Consider the following 18,306-nt stretch of genomic DNA (forward strand, 5'->3'; position numbering starts at 1 on the left):
TGCTTTTCATATTTTATTTTTAAAATTTAGCGCCATTGGGATTTTTGGACACTAGCGGTCGTGGACCAATGGGATCGAAGAGATGAAAACACCGTTCCTGTGTGAACCAATCACCTTTCGCCACACATAAAGATGTCTGCCGGCTGGGTTGTCGGCTTGCAGTCTGCTGCAAGGCTTCACTGTAGACCACTTGTACACATGTCGGTTATACGTGGATGTCCGGCATCGTACTAGTTTACGTAGAGTCCTCAAAAACTTAATCGGTTTTTCCCTCTGGCTTCGTTTATTTTATGTAGTAAGTAAACTACACCATTTTCATGCAAACTTTCAATCAGGGCAAGTGTGTTTGTTGAAATATGGTTACAGAATTTTTTTCTACATTTATGAAGTCTTCGTATTTCAAAGCATTTAAATTATTCTTCTGTTGTCATATTTTATCAAATTGTCACGACGACAGCAAGTTACCTTATGTGTGTTAATGTTTCGTAATGCCAGTGGATTATTTTGACATCTGGAATCAGAAACGTCAGTACTTTCTCGTATCTAAATGATATTTGTTGTCATTTTCCTTGAATTACTTCGGTTTCCTTACTCCACGCTTAACCACGAATTTCTGACTTAGCAGTAATAAATAGTATTTAATATGTCCACCTGTTTAAGGAAAGTGAAACAATATTTCCTGCTGTCTGCTATTCTAACCTCTTTATATAAGGAGCACTCATCAAAACGAAGTTGTTATGAAATCCAGCCCGAAATTTCCAGATTTTTCTTGTCATTTTCAGACACACATGTTTGGCCATGGGTCTAATATGTCTCTAATTACATTTTCCCCTCTATTCAGGTACACCATGGGGCTGCGAATTAAATGCCCGCTCTTGTGGCCCCTCATCACCACCTCCATTCTTCTTTTATGTGTGAATTACTCCAACTCCCTTGCTGTGATAAGTGTCGACCTGGGTAGTGAATGGATGAAAGTGGCAATAGTTTCGGTATGATCTCTCTTAAAACTTTGAACTAATTCAACAGATTTTCCTGAAGTGATGTCTTGTAATTTACATTTTCCCATTAACTCACTTTTTTCCAGCCGGGAGTGCCTATGGAGATTGTTTTAAATAAGGAATCGAAGCGCAAAACACCAGCAGTTATATCGTTCCGTGGTGAGGATCGTACATTTGGAGAAGATGCCATTACAGCCAGTGCTCGCTTCCCCAAACAGACATATGCATACCTTCTCGACCTTGTGGGTAAAAAGGCAGACAACCCTTTAGTGAAACAGTTTCAGACAAGGTTTCCTTTCTACGACATTATTACGGACCCCGTCAGAGGGACTGTCCTTTTTAAACATGATGAGTAGGTGTCTTACTAACTTTACCAGTGCCGTGTATCAACTTTCTGTGTCTTATTTACTAATTTCATGTTTCAGTGGAGTCAACTACAGCCCAGAAGAGCTTCTGGGTATGCTGCTTCACCGAGCAAAAGAATTTGCGGAAATCTCAGCTGGCCAGGCTGTTAATGAAATGGTCTTGATTGTTCCTGGCTATTTTAATCAAGCCGAAAGACAAGCAATGCTGCAGGCTGCAGATTTGGCTGGCTTCAAAGTTCTTCAATTGATGAATGACTATACCGCAGGTATTGTTGTTTTGTATTTCTAGATGTTAAGTTTCATTGAGCTCAGTTTTTAATACATATTTCTGCTGTTACTTCAGTTGCCTTAAATTATGGCATCTATCGGCGTAAAGACTTCAATGAAACAGCGCAATACGTTATGTTTTATGACATGGGTGCAACAAGTACAACAGCTTCCATAGTGAGCTATCAAGTGATCAAGACCAAGGAAAGAGGTTTTGTTGAATCTCACCCTCAGGCATCTATCATTGGTGTTGGGTTCGTAATCTCTACCAATGAAACTGATCATAAAAATTGTCCAGTACTGTGCTGTACTATGCCGTGCAATTTTTATCTTAAAAAAACTTTGATTTTATAGGTATGATCGTAGTCTTGGTGGCCTTGAAATACAACTCCGTCTTCGCGACTATTTAGCTCAAAAGTTCAACGATCTTAAGAAAACACCAAATGATGTTTTTAAAAACCCTCGTGCTCTTGCAAAGCTCTTCAAAGAAGCTGGTAGAGTAAAAAATATACTTAGTGCAAATGCAGATCACTATGCACAGGTTAGTGATTCAAATAAAGAATTGTGCTTGAAAAACTTGCTGTCTCAATGTTTCTTATATATTTCATGTAATTATAGGTTGAAGGCCTCCTAGACGATATTGATTTGAAGATTCAGGTGACTAGAGAACAGTTAGAAGACTTATGCAAAGACATTTTTGATCGTATTCGTGGCCCTGTGGATCAGGCTCTTAAAGTATCTGGGTTAAGCATGGATGTTATTAGCCAGGTATGAAGTTTTCTTGTCACAATGCATCAATTTCATTCCTCTTGTCTCAACCTACCCTATAATAGTAATGAATTTTTTTTAGGTTGTGCTGGTTGGAGCTGGTGCTCGAATGCCCAAGGTACAAGAACGTCTTCAAGAGGCTGTGAAGATGGATTTGGCGAAGAACATCAATGCTGATGAAGCAGCTGCAATGGGTGCTGTTTACAAGGCTGCCGACTTGAGTACTGGGTTTAAAGTTAAACCTTTCTTAACAAAGGATGCAGTAATTTTCCCTATTCAGGTCTATATCAATATTGAAAAAAATGTTAGTACTTTTTTAGAAGTTATAAGTTCACAATATCATCCGATTTTTCTCTTGTGTGCAGGTAACATTTGAACGTGAAGTTGAAGGCCAAACAGTCCCAAAGCAGATCAAGCGTCTTCTTTTTGGTCCTATGAATCCATACCCTCAGAAAAAAGTCTTAACATTTAACAAGCATACTGATGACTTTTCTTTCAATGTCAAGTATGCTGATTTAGACCATATCCAAGAAAATGAAGTTAAGTAAGTGTCATTTCATTACTAATTTTTTTCCTATTATCCTGAATTTAAGGATTTTCCGTAATATTTATGTTTTTTCAGGAATATTGGTTCTCTTGACCTTCGCACAGTATCCTTGAGCGGTGTGTCTGAAGTTCTTAACAAACATAAGGGTCCCAATGCTGAATCAAAAGGCATCAAAGCTCATTTTTCGATGGATGAAAGTGGAATTCTGAGTTTATTGAATGTAGAGCTGCTTGTGGAAAAAAATTCTACAGATGATGAGGAATCAACTTTTTCTAAATTAGGAAGCACTATCAGTAAACTTTTCACTAACCCAGATGAAGCAGATTCTGAGAAGACAGGGGAAAAGCCTATTCATGAAGAGCCTGAAGAGGGTGGTGAGGAAAAAGATGCCAAAGAAGGCAAAGAAAAGGAAAAGAAAGAAGATAAACCAGATGAATCAAAGACACAAGAAACCAAGTCAGATGATAAAGCAGATGATACTAAAAAAGATGAAAACAAGAAAGATGAAAGTGAGAAAAAGGGTGAGAAAAAGACTTTAACAAAATTACTAAAAGAAAAGATTTCTACTGAGGAGGAACAACTTGGAGTTATTCCTATGAGTAAGGATGCTTTACAAGAAGCTTTTAGAAAGTATGTGACAAATATTTATTTTGACTTGCTTATGTAGATGTTTATGTACCAAGTTGTTAAATTCACATTAATTGTTTCAGGATTCAAACCCTTAATGAATATGATTTCCAACGTAATCGTCGTGAAAGTGCCCTTAACGCATTAGAAAGCTATGTTTTTGATGCCCAAAATAAGTTGGAAGAGGAGGATTATCAAGCTGCTGCTACCAGTGAAGAAATTGAAAAAATAAGACTTGGTTGCTCTGAGGTTAGAAAATTGAATGTATTATTCAATCTTATGATGCCACTGATTTTTTAAAACCTTTGAAAAACAAGAGAAATATTTTGGTTGTTTGCAAATTTTAACTTATGATGTCATTTTGCAGATCTCAGATTGGTTGTACGAAGATGGTTCTACAGCTGATGCAGAAGCGTATGAAGCCAAGTTATTGGATCTTCAGAAATTGACTAAACCTCTTTATCTCCGGGTTGCAGAGCACCGTGAGAGACCTGACGCAATTGCTGCTTTGCGAACAGTTTTGAATGGTAGCTCTACATTTCTAAAAGATGCTCGTAATGTAACTGCTGCTAAACTAGAAGCAGAAGAAAGTTGGGTTTTCACAGAAATTGAACTTAATACATTAGAGAAACAAATTAAGGAAACAGGGGAGTGGCTGACCAAAATGGAAAAAGAACAAGCTGAACAGAAACGCTCTGAAGCTCCAAAAATGTCTATCAAATCCATCAGTGACAAAATTAATAACCTGGACCGTGAAGTAAAATATTTAGTTAACAAAGCCAAGATCTGGAGACCACCCAAGGCCAAAGAAGATTTGAACAATGGTATTGTACTGGCCACTCCACTTGTGACGCTACTGGTCCTCTTCTGGTCTGGTCGGTTCTGCATCTGTTTGGTCCCCAATGTGGCGGCCCAGTATGCTTTCTAGTAACTTAGGCACAATGAGGAGCCTTATTAGTATAATCTTCGAGTTCTCATGTAATTATAATGAAACCAGAACTAACCAGAAGTCGACCAGGACCGCCGCTAGTGAAACAATTAATTTCTATTCCCTAGTTGTCTTAGCGACCTTGAAATGAATACAGTTAACAATGTTGAATTCTCTTCCAATGTTCAATAGATGCGAAAAACAGCACTGAGAAGAAGAAGGAAACAAAGGAATCAAAAGACTCGAGTGCTGAAGGAAAAGAAGACAAAAAAGAACAGTCTGAAAAATCAACACCCACTGACGGCCCAGAAAAAGTTGCTAAGCCTGATTCCTCAGAAAAAGAAATCCCGGATCCTTCCAAACCAGGTATACCATTGATATTGACATTTTATAGCTTCTCCTGAATAGTTTTTGTGGGGGTTTTTTGATCAGAAGAGGTGAAGTGATTTGATTCTCTTGTCCCCTCTATCTTAGTTAAGTTTGGCATGGTTGTGTTGTGTTATGAAAAAAGTGTGAAGGTGTCTTGTTTAGTCTCTGTGTGTTTGCTTGTCAGAGGAGGATTATTGATAAGCATTTGAGGTGGCTCTGCTGGACATTTCATTTCAGGTGAAACTGTAGAAGGCCCCTCAATTGTTACCTCCGCCGCTGTAGTATTATTCATTCACCTGCTCTTCCACTTCACTTGATCAACAACAACATGCGCTTTTGTGAGTTGCTTTGTTCTCTTGTGCAAAGACTGCTCCTCCATTTGGGGTTACCCCTTATTCTCAACTTGCCTAAACTGCCTGCAGTCATGTCATCTGAAGTGTCCTCACACAAATTAGGTTTTGGTGCATGTATCTGGATGTTTGTTGCAAATTGAGACATACATGTGCTGCTGCATCCAACCTGTTAATTTTGCTGCATGCATGCATGGGTGTATTTTCCGCCACATATCAAAGGTTTATCTTGACATGAAATGAAGAATCGTACCTCACAATTGAATAACATTTTTCCACTTCTCTTTTCAGGTGAATCATCAGATGTTCCACACTCAGAACTTTAGAAAAACTTAATCTAATAACTGTATTCAAGATGTAGCTCCAAATAGGTGATTTTACACACCTTAAATACTGTAATACACATTTTACCATATGGTTTTGTTCTGTGTAATCTACGACAAATTAGTCACTGGAATTACCAAATAATTTAAAATCAGATTGTGTCTATTTGTTTATTCAAGAGACAAAATATAATTGAGAGTGGAATATATGAACTGGTAGCTCAATTCAATTCCGAGTTCAATTCAGTATGAAGGAGAGTGAGCAACTATGTCTCTTAGGTCATGAGACATTGACATTTAGCTAATTTCTTGCTGCTGTTGTCTGCAAACAATTGTATTTCTACCTCATGTATAGCTCTACTCCCTGATTTTGTAACTCTTAATTTGGGAGAAAGTGAACTTTAAGCATTATCACTTTAGACCCGAAACAGTGAAACTTAACACAATGACAAGAGACTGAATGAATGAATGAATGAATCATGCATGAATGAACTGATTTAAGTTCTGAGGATAGAAGCTCGAAAACCAACAATGTTATGCTTAACATCATATGCACATCTAATCATTATTTTTGTAACTTATTGATTTCTAAGAAATCTCCATTAGACAAACAAACTGATGTTGAAAACTTTCCTACTTTGTGGATTATTTTTGTACAGCTAATGGAGCCCTTTTTGAGATCTAACTGGCTTGTTACATACAATTTCTCTTTACCAAAGTACCTACCTACCGTATGTGTATTTTAGATCTTGAGAACCTGCAGAGGCAGAAACTTCCAGATTCCAAACTTCCCATTTATGAAGGTGCTGTACATTAGCCATGCATTTTAGTGTTAGCATTCCACAATTATCATCAATTATGAAGAAACAAGTTTAATATTATTTTTGTTGTGATAGACATGCTATTGGGCATAACTTAACTAAATAAGGAAATGTTTCTTGAAAAGAGGAAGTATCTAATTTTTCTCATGTTGCGATCTCCACACTGGCAGGTCTGCAAGTTTTAACATTTGAAGTGAGTCTGTTTTTCACACTGTGTGCAATGTTAGTGTAATTAATTGCAGAATATCTTCAGAGTCATCAGATGAGAGACCTGCTCCCCCCTTTTACACATGAAAAAAACCCATAAAAAACCTTAATGGTTCAAATTTTTTTCAGTCCTTTCATTCATTAATTTATCACACAATTTTTACTGATATCTGCGAGTTTAATGTAGCGTGTTGTGTTATTCACATGTAAGATATAATTGAGGGATTTACGTGATACAGATATTTTTCTTTTAACAATGTGTCAAACAATTTCCTTTCATTGAAGTTCTTTCAATGAAATTTCTCATTCTTACAGAATGTCATAGGAGCATTAAGTCAATCTCATCCTTAGGGAGTTGACTTCCTGTATTTATTTGGGGTGCTTTATTTATTATATTGGTAACTGAATGGTCTTACAGGATTTAACACCATCATCCTTTTTTCTACCACTCTTATTTCCTTAGTTGTCATGGGTGTAAGTACTACAATATCAACATTTCTTCAAATGCATTCCTAATCCTGACCTGTTTCAAACCAACACCTCCAAACTTGTATTTAACACCCAGTTTGCGTGTGTGTGCAAACGCACAATCAATTTAGGTGTATGGTTTTTTATGCACCCCTAAACAAAGAGATTTTAAGCAGACTATCAGTAAGCTTTTTTTACAAACACAACTGTTTGAGTGTTTGATTCCGAAGTTTCATTCTCACGTGTTAACATTTTCCCCCCTGTCTAGCAATATTCCTCAGGGGCTCATTATAGAAAGTTATCAATGTTTGTCACTGAAAAGTGAAATATTTGTGATGTTATTTATTTTGCTGCCTGTGTATTGTTTTTTTCACACAATTGTGAAATGGCAGGAACATTAATGCGGCTTTGTCAATAAGTTTAATACACAGTTCCATCTGTGTTCGATTTCTGTGATTTACTGTTTTCTTGCTGTAAGTCTGCTTCAATAAGAAAGAAAGACGAAACTATTGTGAAAACTTCATGTACTTCTGAGATGAAAATAAAAAGTGAAACTAAATTTTACCCTGCTTAATAATTTATTTTAGAGACAATGAGGTCTCAAGACCTAAAGAGTGGGGGATTTAACAATAAATATGAATGTCTAATTTGGCACAAACTGTTGAAAAAAGATAGGGAAATTTTTGTCTTAGTCTATTTACCCACTATGCACATACATTGATTAGTGTGCCATTCATACAGAAGAGTTGGCCTCAGCATCTCCCACATCATTTACTGGGGCATCCTCAAAAATATCAATTGGTCTAATTTCACTGACACCTATTTCTTCAATTTCATTTTTGTCTCCTTCCTTCCATTCTCTTTCATAAAGCTCCCCCAATTTCAAAACGTATGTCTCTTGAAGTAGAAGTAACTCTTCTTCAGACTTTTTGTTGGCTGCACTCTCTTCTTCTACCTAGAACACAATGTTCCAGATAAATTAAGCTTCAACAGCTGCAAATTTTTCAAAAAAGGAAGCACTAGCTGAGTCAAAAAACGATACCTTATTCAAGGCAGAATTGAGACGTTCACACATCAATGTACTAGAATGCTCAGCCCCTGCTAAATATGCCGTTTCAGCAGTGGAAGTAACCATCTTCTCAACATAACCCATCAATGAAATAAGTTCCTGAGAAAATATAGTAACTGTTTAATTTATAATAAGGTTTTGTAAAACTAAAACAGTGTACCAGAAAATTTTGAAAATTGCACATACAAGTAAAAGTTTACGCTTTTCATCAACAAAATTTCGCTGTTCCACAATCTTGTCTTCTACATCATTTAAAGAGGAAATTCTTGAGTTTGTGAGAAGCAGCAGACTTTCCTCCATTAACACCATAAGTTCTGAAATTGCTTTACTAAATGGAATAATTTTTAAAGTATACCATCTACAGGCTCCTTCATTAAACACAGTATTGGTTTACCTTACCGATATTCTTGACTTGTATCATCAATAGCAATTAGAACTTGTGTGAGTAATTGAGTCGAGGAATTGGTAGTTAAAGTACATGCTTGTCTAATGAGTGCCTCGTGTGTCATTTCTTTATGACTTAGAAGCTGAAAGAAACAATAAACGTAATGATATGTAGTATAAACGAATGTGTATTAAATTTCAGCTGAACGAATGGAATGACAACTTATGCATATGAAGTATGGACCTTCAATTGTGTCGGTGTGTTTGCTCCCTTTTCATCCACACAAGCTGAGGCCAAAAGGAGAGAGAATGAAGTGCATGGTCTCTTAACAGACTGCACTCCCCGTCTAAAGAGGCTCCTCAACTGCAAAAAAAAATAACAATGAAATAGGGAGTTCGACATGTATATCGATGGCTGACACCTGTCCACAGGAAGGGGTGGACGAAAAATATATTTGTTGAAGGCGAACTGAAATTATAACCTAGACCACGAGACTTGACATGAAGAGGTCACTTAGTTTCAAAACTAAAGGAAACAAAAAGGGTCACTTTGGGACTAGTAAAAGTAAGTAAAAGGTTAATATTTGAAAATTTACGTTCGATAGCTTTTATCATCGTGCTTTTAAGTGGTGTACAGACCATGTTCATGCGCGACGCCATTTGTAAACCGGCATTGTCAACACATCTTAGGTGCAAACCTGACTGAACAAAAATATTAATGTGTTTCAAAAAAGTGTAAGAAAATTTAAAAAAATAATTCCTATTTTAAATTTTAATTTAAAAGATTGTTGAATTTTTCAATAAAATACCAACTTGTAAAAGAATTTGAGGCTGCCTCTCAAGGAATGTTTCTGCGTATTGGGTGGCTAACTTGTAAGCTTTGGCGTCTGCTTCTGTCAGGCTGAAAAATCACAACACACCGCCATTTTGTGGTAATTTGCTAAATTTTGACTTTTTTAAGTCAGTAAACTGTATCGGAATCGATTTTAACATATTAATAAGGTAAGTGGATCAGAATGGTTGTCCTGTTATCCTTGGCATGATCTATTATCTGTTTATGAATGGGAAAAATTTAATTCAGAAATTTTGTGTTATTGTACCTCTGTGTTGTTCAGCAGTATATATGGATTAAATAGACGGTTTTCATTTTATAATGTCCTCTGAATCATACTTTAGAGATTGATTATTGACAATATATGTTGATACATTTTTGATGGAAAAGAAAAGATTTTATGTGGTCATCATATTATATTGTTTACAAGTAATTAATGTTGTTGAAGGTTGCAACTACTAAACGTTAGATGTCCGTTGGAAGTGGAGGCTTGGGGACTGTTTACTCACGTCTTCCTCAGTCCACCAGTGACGTTGAGACTTCTGAAGACGAGGTGAGCCAACATGAAAACCTCATCTTTTACCGTAAAATGGGTACGCCCAAGAAGGGGAATTTGAAGAAAGAAGAAAACTGTAAGTTATATGGAAGACCCAATGCTCTTATTTGGTTTTATCCTTATTTTTAAGTTTTATGTGTTGTAATGTCCCTAATCTTTCTTTCATTTTATAATTTTTAGCTACTACCACAATGAAGGATTATCAACCCTTAGGCCACGAAGGTGGCCCAGTGGAAAGTCATGAAGTGCACATCAATGGTTTCAGCAACATTAACTACAACTATCCTCATGGCACTGGAGGTCATGGGGCAGAAGAAGAAACCATGGTGTTGGGCACAATAGGTGGATCAGGAACATCTGGTAATAAAAAAGAGGGTGAAGGAAGGCACGGTAATCTGCAAATGCTGGCTGGCAACAGACATCCAATGTCTTTGATGCGTCAAGTGGCATTTGTCATGTCTCTTTGTCTGTGTATTTTCGTCATTGTTGCCTTTCTGTGGGTTCTTCCCTGCAATTGGTCTGCTTGTCCCATCATGCAATATGACAAGCAAGGTGGAAGCTCGTGGGAAAGAACTTTACACCGCCTAGGTAGGTGAAAGCAGTGGAAGCATTCAGAAAAAAGTTGAAGCATTTCTATATTCTGTTTGCAATTGTTTTCTTTGACATATTCCCTATTCAGAACTGATTGGAGGAATCAGTGTTGTACCAAGTGGCAATGAACAGCACAACAACCTCTTATTCATGATTCGGGGAGAAATTAATATTCCTGACCGTGACAAAGAACAAGAAACAACTGTGTTTACAAATCCAATAAGATTCGCTACCAGAAAAGAGGAACCGACCCCTATTCCAGCTAGTGGTGGTGGTCTTGTTGCTTTGATGGGTTCTACAGGCACTGTGGTGTGGTATGTTAGTGTTTTGTGTTTTCAGTCAACTAAAATTAATTGCAGATTCATCTAAAACATGTTCTTTGCCACTAGGTATAAGACTCTTCATTCAGTTCCAAGAGACATGGACTGTTCCCTTATTGATTTAGATGCGGATGGGAAAACAGACTGTCTGTTGATTGGCTCCAATGATCTCATGTATGCCTTTAATCCAGTGTCTCGTAAGTAATTTTATCTATTAGGCTATTAATTAATGAACTGCTGTAATGTATTGTAATTACAATAATGAACTTGGGTTGTGGTCAACTTAAAAAATCAATGCATTCAACATTTTATAGCTACTACAATTTGGTTCCTTCATGCGGAAAAAGAAACTGACTACATTCCATCTGATATGGAGTTTCCTCTCATATTACCTGACATTGATGAAGATGGTATACTTGATCTAGCTATAGCTTGTAGAATGCTCAAACGGGAGTTCACAAATACCTCTGACAAAACTCCATCGATTTCATCAAAGACACCCCACAATCGCATTGCTATTGTGTCTGGAAAAACTGGAAAACTCATAGGCAAAGCATTTGTTGATGGAGCATGTCAAACTGTTTATAAGTTGGCTGTGGATAAAGATTGGTTTATAACATATAGATGTGTGGACAACAGAGGAAAAGGTAAGCCGGGCATCTGAATGATTGACATAAAAGTGATTTCCTGACTAACTCTTCAATTTTTTTTACAGAGTCTGTGAAAGATATTGCCTTGAATATCCTTTACAGAAATGTAACTGGAAATCACTCATCTGTGGCTCCTGTTGATTATGGCAAACATCTCGGTGGTGGGCCTTCTTTGAGACAACATATTTTCTCTCAAAATTATGGTCCCCCCGATCCTATTTTAGGAAATGGTGAACCACAGCTTCAGAATAATAAACCAACAACATTCTCAGTCCGTGGGAAAAAATTGACAATACTAAATACAGGTCATTGTCCTGATGATTGCACAGCTTCTGCCCGAGTATTTGATGAAAAGGTAAACTGCTAAAGTTTGAAGCTTATTATTTTTTTTGACATTGTTTCATGCTTTTACTGAATTCCTTTATTTTCAATTCACATTGTTTATTCATTTTACAGAAGGGTCTAAACAATTCTATTTGGAGTGATGGAGGGAATAAGATGTATGCTCTACGTCCCGCAATATTACTTTTTAATTCACAAGTGTCTGCTGTTGCTTCAAATGAAAAGTTTGATCGAACAAGCTCAGATTTCAGTTTAGGCCCAGTGAGTGGTTTTGCTGTGAAATTTTGGCATTGGACTAGTTGTGAAAAAACATCTGTATGGTCAACTCAACGGTTCGTATTAGTTCTTAAATTTTCTCCCTTCCTGCCATGCAAAACATAAATCTTTATTATTATTATTATTATTATTTAATTTTAGAAAGCAACTAAAGAGAATGATAAAAGATAAAGATTGGGGTGGTATTTTACAACCAAATGATCACTGGCATGATGGTACCTCAGAACAAAAACCACCAGAATACATTGAATCTCGAGAATCTCGCATTGGTAGCACTGGAATAAATACAACCACGAAGAGTCTCAGCAGAAATGCAAGCACTGTTACAGTAACATATCATCCAAAAGAAGTGTATAGTGCATTTTGCTTGAAAGAGCGAATTGTTCTTGTTACTTTTAATGATACTGATATGCACCTTGTCAATGCTAGTGAAAGTGAAATCAAACAATTATGTTCAAATGCTGGGTGCCAGCCAAGTCTACCATATCAGGAGCAGTCATGTAAGTTCAGCACACAGTTTTCACCTGCAAGTACAAACAACTTTGTGTTTATTTGTTTATACCTGATTATTTTATTTCAGTGATTATTGCTGACCTGGATGGAGATGGCTCTAAGGAACTTGTTTCATATTTAACAACATACGAAACTGAAGAGGATGGAAAACCCCCAGGGTCAGATCGCCTCATACTTGTGTCTAAAGTACGAGTTGTGCGTCTAGAGGCTGAACTACCCAAGCTCTATGAAGCTGTCACCCATTTATAGGTCAAAGGATCTCACTCATAGAAACTTTGAAATATGTTTAAGTACTTTGTAACATTTTGATGTACCAATTGAAATGTCAATACTCTCATCCTTATTTCCTTCAAAGAAACCACTCCAGTACTTTAAGATATTGTAAACTTAACATTAATTTATTTCATCTCTTTGATAATTGATAATGATTGAATGAGAGTTCTTGCACCTCCGACCACTCTCATCTTACAACGATTTGTAGATAATTTATCCATTGCACTGATATATCTATTATTGAAAGGTAATTGCAATACGTTTTGATTATGTTGTACTTTTTTTTTCAGATTAAGTATAACAGTTTGTGAGGAAGTTTCTTGCATGTTTTACATCTTTTCACTCGACAGACTATAGCAAGTGCATACTTATTAGTTATTTAATCCTTGTACTTTGAACAACAGCAAGACAAACTGTTTTTGTTTTAAGACTTAACTGTGATTGATAAAAACTGAAGGAGAGGTAAAAATGTATGTATGAGGATTTTTCTCTTACGCGATAGTTTAGCTTTTTCTCTGATATTATTTTTTAAATCTAGTCTTGATTGATTTCATGATTTATCAGTATTTCAGGCTGTACCAACTACCTAATTTAGTTCTGTTATCAATTCAGAAGCCCAGGTAGTGACTTATTAGTAGTTATTATTACTGACATATCTTTTCTAGTCACTTAAAATAAATACTTGTTCCTTTTAAGTTTTACCCAATATGTGGATATGGTCTTACATATAAGTTTTATTAGTTTGGTAGGAAATTTGATACAATGTTGGAGAAGGATGGCAATCAAATATAAATGAGTGTTTGTTACTTTTACTGGGAATTAATACTCTAACCACAATGGTGGTGTATTAGCATTCTAGACCTTTCCTCAAAGGCTGCTTTGCTGTTTCCATGCCTTGCATGCATCTGTGATGTTCACTGAGTTATATAATAATTCCTATGTCATTCTAGACACAAATTATTTTAAATTGTACATTCATATTGCTTTGTTTGATAAACTGCAAGTTTTTCTACATCCAGTACTTTTTTAAGATAAAAAAAAATCATGCTCTCTAGTCATTAAAACCTGTTTTACATTTAAGAGTTTGTTATGTAGTTTTCAATAAAAGCTTTGATTTCCTTGCAACAATCCACAAAATATCGGCTGCGACTTTTAACTTACTGATATCTATTTTTATTCGTTTTTGGTGAGTGTGTGTGTTTGGTACTTTGGCACAGGAAGAAGCCTTTTGCTGATAGAACAGTCCATCAGCCAGTCAGAAAACTCAAAGGCTACTTTGGGTGGAAAGGGATTTTTAATAATGTAGGTCTCTAAATTGTAATCCTTTTAATTTCCTTAATCCTTATCAAAATGCATTAGATAGATAATCACAGTAGTTTTCATCAAAAACTGATTTGAATTATTTATTTATTGGGACAGCCTGTTTTGCACAATCACCCTCCTTTTTATCACAACATGGTTTGTAGTTGGGAGTCCAGGGTCCAAGGCTACTTGAAGCATAAAAATCCATGGGATAATTTGCCTTGTCAACCCCAACAGTCTGCCATTCAGCTCTTGCATTACCAAGGGCCACAGCACATTCATATGGCGTAAGTAAGGGTTTGGGAAAAGCAGTACCCCAGTCAATGGAAAGTCGGGGGCATGCTACTTGTACCCAAGCTCCAACAGATGAAAACAGCTTAATTTTTTCAGGAAATATTTCAGAAAGTAGAACTATTACACTCTCTTTATTGAGATTCTGTAAGTCTTTCTGAAAATGAGTCGGAAAGGCATACGTCATTTAAAAAAAAGTAATTACTGAATTCTTGTTGGAAAATAAATGAAGGGCCAGATAATATCAAAACCCACCTGTATATTTTCTAACACTCTTGTACTTCCTTGTCTACCAAGGGTACCAAGAATAAGTCCAAACCGAGATTGGTTACTAGCAAAATTAATGGCCTCACTTCGCTGCTTCCGCATTATTAAGTGATCATAAAACTCTTCAGTAAATTTTTTTTCATACGGATCATATCTAAGATTAGAAATGTCTATGTAAGTATCAAGAAATTTGAATATTTAGATGGAACTTTGGCAGGCTACTCACCGGAAAGCTCTAAGTGCAGGATTTGCTATCATTGCTGACTCTAGATGAAATCTTCCATCTCCAAGGTAGATGATAATGTCCACATCATTCATTTTAGGTGATGTGCAACCTAATATTTCTCCAGGAGAGAGAGGCTTTGATTGAGGAACAGACACAGAGTAACCTGATTCCCTCAGCTTACCAGCAGCAGCATGAAGAGTCGTAGCAAACTGAATAGTACTGACAATACCCAGTTTAGATGAAGTACCGAAGTTCTTCTGAACCGTCTCCAGAAAATGAAGAATGTCAATTTTAATATCAACAAATATGTAAAGAACTTTAATGCCTCCTGTTTGGTCTATTGGGATAAGACAACTATGCCCATAATGCACCAATAGGTCAACTCCTAAGGCTCTAGCAGTGTAGTCATCGATACAGCAAGCTCCATACGTAACATCACCCATTATGACAGTATCTGCTTCAGTGAAGTTTTCAATGATATCACAAATGGTAGTCGCAAACATTAGCAAGCCCTCTGGCATTTGAAGAGCAACTCGCTTTGACCCAAGATGTCGAATTCTCCACACTGTTTTGTGAACTTCAAAGTTGTAATTCTTTGGCAATGCATTAATTGCTAGGTTGAGTTCTGGATTATTCATTATATCATCTGGAATCTTGTTAACAGACCTTACAGGTGCTCTAAAAACTTTGCGCTCTTCTTTAGGTTTGGCCACTATTTCCTTGTGGTCTGACATGATGACGTCTGAAAGTTGACTCTTTTTCAATGTGTTAGAACATCTTGGAGTTTTTTTCATGTGATGTCTTCATAACGAACCAAAGCAATAACAACACACTTAACAAAATAATGCACGAGTTGAAGCAGCCAACAGCCATCCGCTAGAGTTTAAGGGTTGTAGTTATTCGCAGATTCAGATTAATATGAAAAATTGTTAAGTTCACCGCCTTCCCTTTACTGCAGAACTGCAGAATGTTTGTAATACTCCTCCCCCTTTCCTCACACCCCCTCTCCCCTCCCCCTCGTCTTATGGGGTAGTTTTCAGGTGTTTGAAAAGCTTTTAAGGGTGCGGGGGAGAGGGTTTGTAAAGAGTATGCACGAAAACTTATGTGATAAATCTGGGTAGCTAGTGTAATGGGTGCTGTTATTGCGTAAACTTGTAATGACACGAGCTCTCATTATGCAAGGGAATGGAATTTTTATGAATGGAGAGTTCAGCTCAGACCCAATGGACCAGTAACATACAATGGAGACACTATGGTGACATCTATTTGGTACGTTTTTCAAGCTGCTTTTTATCGTCTTCGGACTCCAATATAGGTAGATAACTCGTTCTGGTGTCTGTCTGAGACTTAACCTTTTCTTCTGTTTGTAGACTGAGACTGATTCGCCAGTCACTATGGATAGGGTTGAAGTTCTGACTGAGGCCGCCTCTGCTGGGGCTGCTGCTTCTGCTTCTGCTGCACAAGTACCCAGTCAGTCTCAGCTGAAAACGAGAGAGGCCAAATGTAATAAGACTGCTGACGATGTAGTGAAAATTAGCAAGACATCTGATTCAAACGGCCACCGCAATGAACTTACAAGTGTTGTGCGTGACTGTGCTGCAGAAGAATTAGCAACTGCTTTCGAGGTTAAGGTGAACCTTGCAAATGAACACTTGGTGAATGGGTTCACTAATGGAATCCAACAGGAAACCATGACAAAGGAATGTAATTGCGCTAAAAGCGACGTGAAGCCACTTAGTGAAAGCTCTAGTCCTTGTGAGTGCGTCATTCCAGCTTTGGTGCACAACGGCTCCCCCAACCTTTCACAGGGGTCCTCTGATATTGTCAATAGAGACCCCGAGACAAGGGGCATATCTCAAAATCATGGTATAGTGTATGTATCTTACGAATCAGAGCTACAAATGCCAGACATTATGCGAATCATGAACAAGGATCTTTCAGAACCATACTCAATCTACACTTACCGTTACTTCATTTATAACTGGCCAAAGCTGTGTTTCCTGGTAAGTTCAAATATTTGTTTTCCCTAACTTCAATGTCTAATGGTTTACTTCTCAGTAAATTTTATAATTTTTATGAATACCTTTCTCAATTTTGAACTTGTTTTTAATTTTGCTGTCTCTGCTCAGGCTATGATAGGGTCAGAGTGTGTAGGAGCCATTGTATGCAAGTTGGACCTCAATCTGAAATCTGCCAAAAGAGGTTACATAGCAATGTTGGCTGTTGACAGTAACCATCGGAACAAGGGAATAGGTAAATGATGTAGTATTTATGTGCTTGTTGTACTGGTCTATCACCAGATTAGAACTAAAATATTTCTTTTCTTTGATCAGGCTCCAACTTGGTCTTGAAAGCAATTGGTGCAATGGTTGCTCTTAATGCAGATGAGGTAAGCAAGTACTGCACTGATGAATGTGCTTCAGTTATTCTAACGGTCAATCTTTGTTTTAATCTTTTTATACTCATTTTTTCCCCCTCAGGTTGTGCTGGAATCTGAGATAACCAATTCACCCGCCCTACGTTTGTATGAAAATCTCGGCTTTGTCAGAGACAAACGACTCTTCAGGTACTATCTGAATGGTGTAGATGCTTTTCGTTTAAAACTGTGGTTGAAATGAAATTAGATTAGGAGTTGGTAATGAACTTTTTGATAATACCTGTTGAATAAAATTTTGTGATTGGTCTAATCAGTTAAAATTGCAATTTCAACTTCCCTGAAGTCCAAACCAAAGATAGAATGTGAACAGGTAAACAAACACTTGGACCATATTATTTCTTGCTTTGTGTGTTCTCTCAAGCCCCAATTCTTTGACTATCATGTGATGTTGTAAGTGTTGAAATATCTATTGTCTGTTGTTATATGTAAAAACGATAATGTAGTAAGGTATGAAACTTGTTTTGAGTGTTGTAATTGGTTTCAGTACATTTGCTCATGAAGTACAGCTGGACTCATTGGACTTTTTCTTCCAAACTCTTATCCCATTTGCTAAAATTCTGAAGTCACAGTTTGTTTTTTGTTTAGTTTTGCTTCTCACTTATTTTGAATGTGAGATGTCCCACATTAAGAAAACTTCTGCATCAAGTTTTTCCTTTAGTCATTGACCTGTGGTTTTTGGGACCTTTTGATTAGGGAAAGAAAGTTAATTACTTTCATAATTTTGTCGAAAAATGTCCCTCTATCCAAATGGCTTGTCAGTGCACTATCATGTTTTAATGAATGGTTTTATCAACATAATCTAGGTAGCCACATTATTGTGACTTCATCTTAATCTGTGATGGCAAACTGTTGGCTTCTACTCATGAATACAACTAAATTTGTGCATAGTGTAAAGTTCTAAGATAACTTTGCCTTGGTTTACTTCCACTTGTCTTACAT

General features: G+C 36.8%; 5 protein-coding genes across 6 annotated transcripts; 3 read left to right on the forward strand and 2 right to left on the reverse strand.

Annotated features, from left to right (window-relative positions):
- Positions 1–127: 127 nt before the first annotated feature.
- On the forward strand, positions 128–7,602 carry LOC113217930 (hypoxia up-regulated protein 1). The gene is made up of 14 exons (XM_026438025.2): positions 128–295; positions 842–989; positions 1,085–1,350; positions 1,424–1,629; positions 1,707–1,884; positions 1,985–2,171; positions 2,249–2,398; positions 2,481–2,678; positions 2,764–2,942; positions 3,021–3,575; positions 3,656–3,821; positions 3,940–4,396; positions 4,693–4,866; positions 5,511–7,602. The coding sequence occupies exons 2-14, from the start codon at positions 849–851 to the stop codon at positions 5,543–5,545; spliced, it is 2,892 nt and encodes a 963-aa protein (XP_026293810.1). The 5' UTR covers positions 128–295; positions 842–848; the 3' UTR covers positions 5,546–7,602.
- On the reverse strand, positions 7,598–9,228 carry LOC113217931 (uncharacterized). The gene is made up of 6 exons (XM_026438026.2): positions 9,131–9,228; positions 8,736–8,855; positions 8,507–8,634; positions 8,294–8,435; positions 8,081–8,206; positions 7,598–7,993 (listed from the first exon to the last, which is right to left on the reverse strand). Exons 1-6 carry the CDS (start codon positions 9,149–9,151, stop codon positions 7,772–7,774), a joined length of 759 nt encoding a protein of 252 aa, XP_026293811.1. The 5' UTR covers positions 9,152–9,228; the 3' UTR covers positions 7,598–7,771.
- A 127-nt stretch (positions 9,229–9,355) lies between these two features.
- LOC113217964 (uncharacterized) lies at positions 9,356–13,981 on the forward strand. Of its 2 annotated transcripts, XM_052271117.1 has the most exons (10): positions 9,356–9,493; positions 9,772–9,955; positions 10,060–10,467; positions 10,559–10,784; positions 10,860–10,987; positions 11,105–11,437; positions 11,506–11,795; positions 11,897–12,114; positions 12,200–12,558; positions 12,639–13,981. In XM_052271117.1, the coding sequence occupies exons 2-10, from the start codon at positions 9,793–9,795 to the stop codon at positions 12,818–12,820; spliced, it is 2,307 nt and encodes a 768-aa protein (XP_052127077.1). In that variant the 5' UTR covers positions 9,356–9,493; positions 9,772–9,792; the 3' UTR covers positions 12,821–13,981. The 2 variants fall into 2 exon arrangements, with proteins under 2 accessions (XP_052127077.1, XP_052127082.1); XM_052271122.1 differs by lacking the exon at positions 9,356–9,493 and having other exon boundaries at positions 9,772–9,876.
- A 174-nt stretch (positions 13,982–14,155) lies between these two features.
- LOC113217954 (2-(3-amino-3-carboxypropyl)histidine synthase subunit 1) lies at positions 14,156–15,841 on the reverse strand. The gene is made up of 3 exons (XM_026438063.2): positions 14,931–15,841; positions 14,693–14,858; positions 14,156–14,594 (listed from the first exon to the last, which is right to left on the reverse strand). The coding sequence occupies exons 1-3, from the start codon at positions 15,722–15,724 to the stop codon at positions 14,244–14,246; spliced, it is 1,311 nt and encodes a 436-aa protein (XP_026293848.1). The 5' UTR covers positions 15,725–15,841; the 3' UTR covers positions 14,156–14,243.
- Positions 15,842–15,923: 82 nt separating this feature from the next.
- LOC113217955 (uncharacterized) lies at positions 15,924–17,878 on the forward strand. Its single transcript, XM_026438064.2, has 5 exons — positions 15,924–16,199; positions 16,301–16,933; positions 17,060–17,183; positions 17,264–17,319; positions 17,411–17,878. Exons 1-5 carry the CDS (start codon positions 16,131–16,133, stop codon positions 17,546–17,548), a joined length of 1,020 nt encoding a protein of 339 aa, XP_026293849.1. The 5' UTR covers positions 15,924–16,130; the 3' UTR covers positions 17,549–17,878.
- The last annotated feature ends 428 nt before the right edge of the window (positions 17,879–18,306 follow it).

The sequence above is a fragment of the Frankliniella occidentalis genome, unplaced genomic scaffold (assembly GCF_000697945.3).
Source record: "Frankliniella occidentalis isolate FOCC.00 unplaced genomic scaffold, Focc_3.1 Scaffold6, whole genome shotgun sequence".
In the NCBI taxonomy this organism is placed as follows: Eukaryota; Metazoa; Arthropoda; class Insecta; order Thysanoptera; family Thripidae; genus Frankliniella; species Frankliniella occidentalis.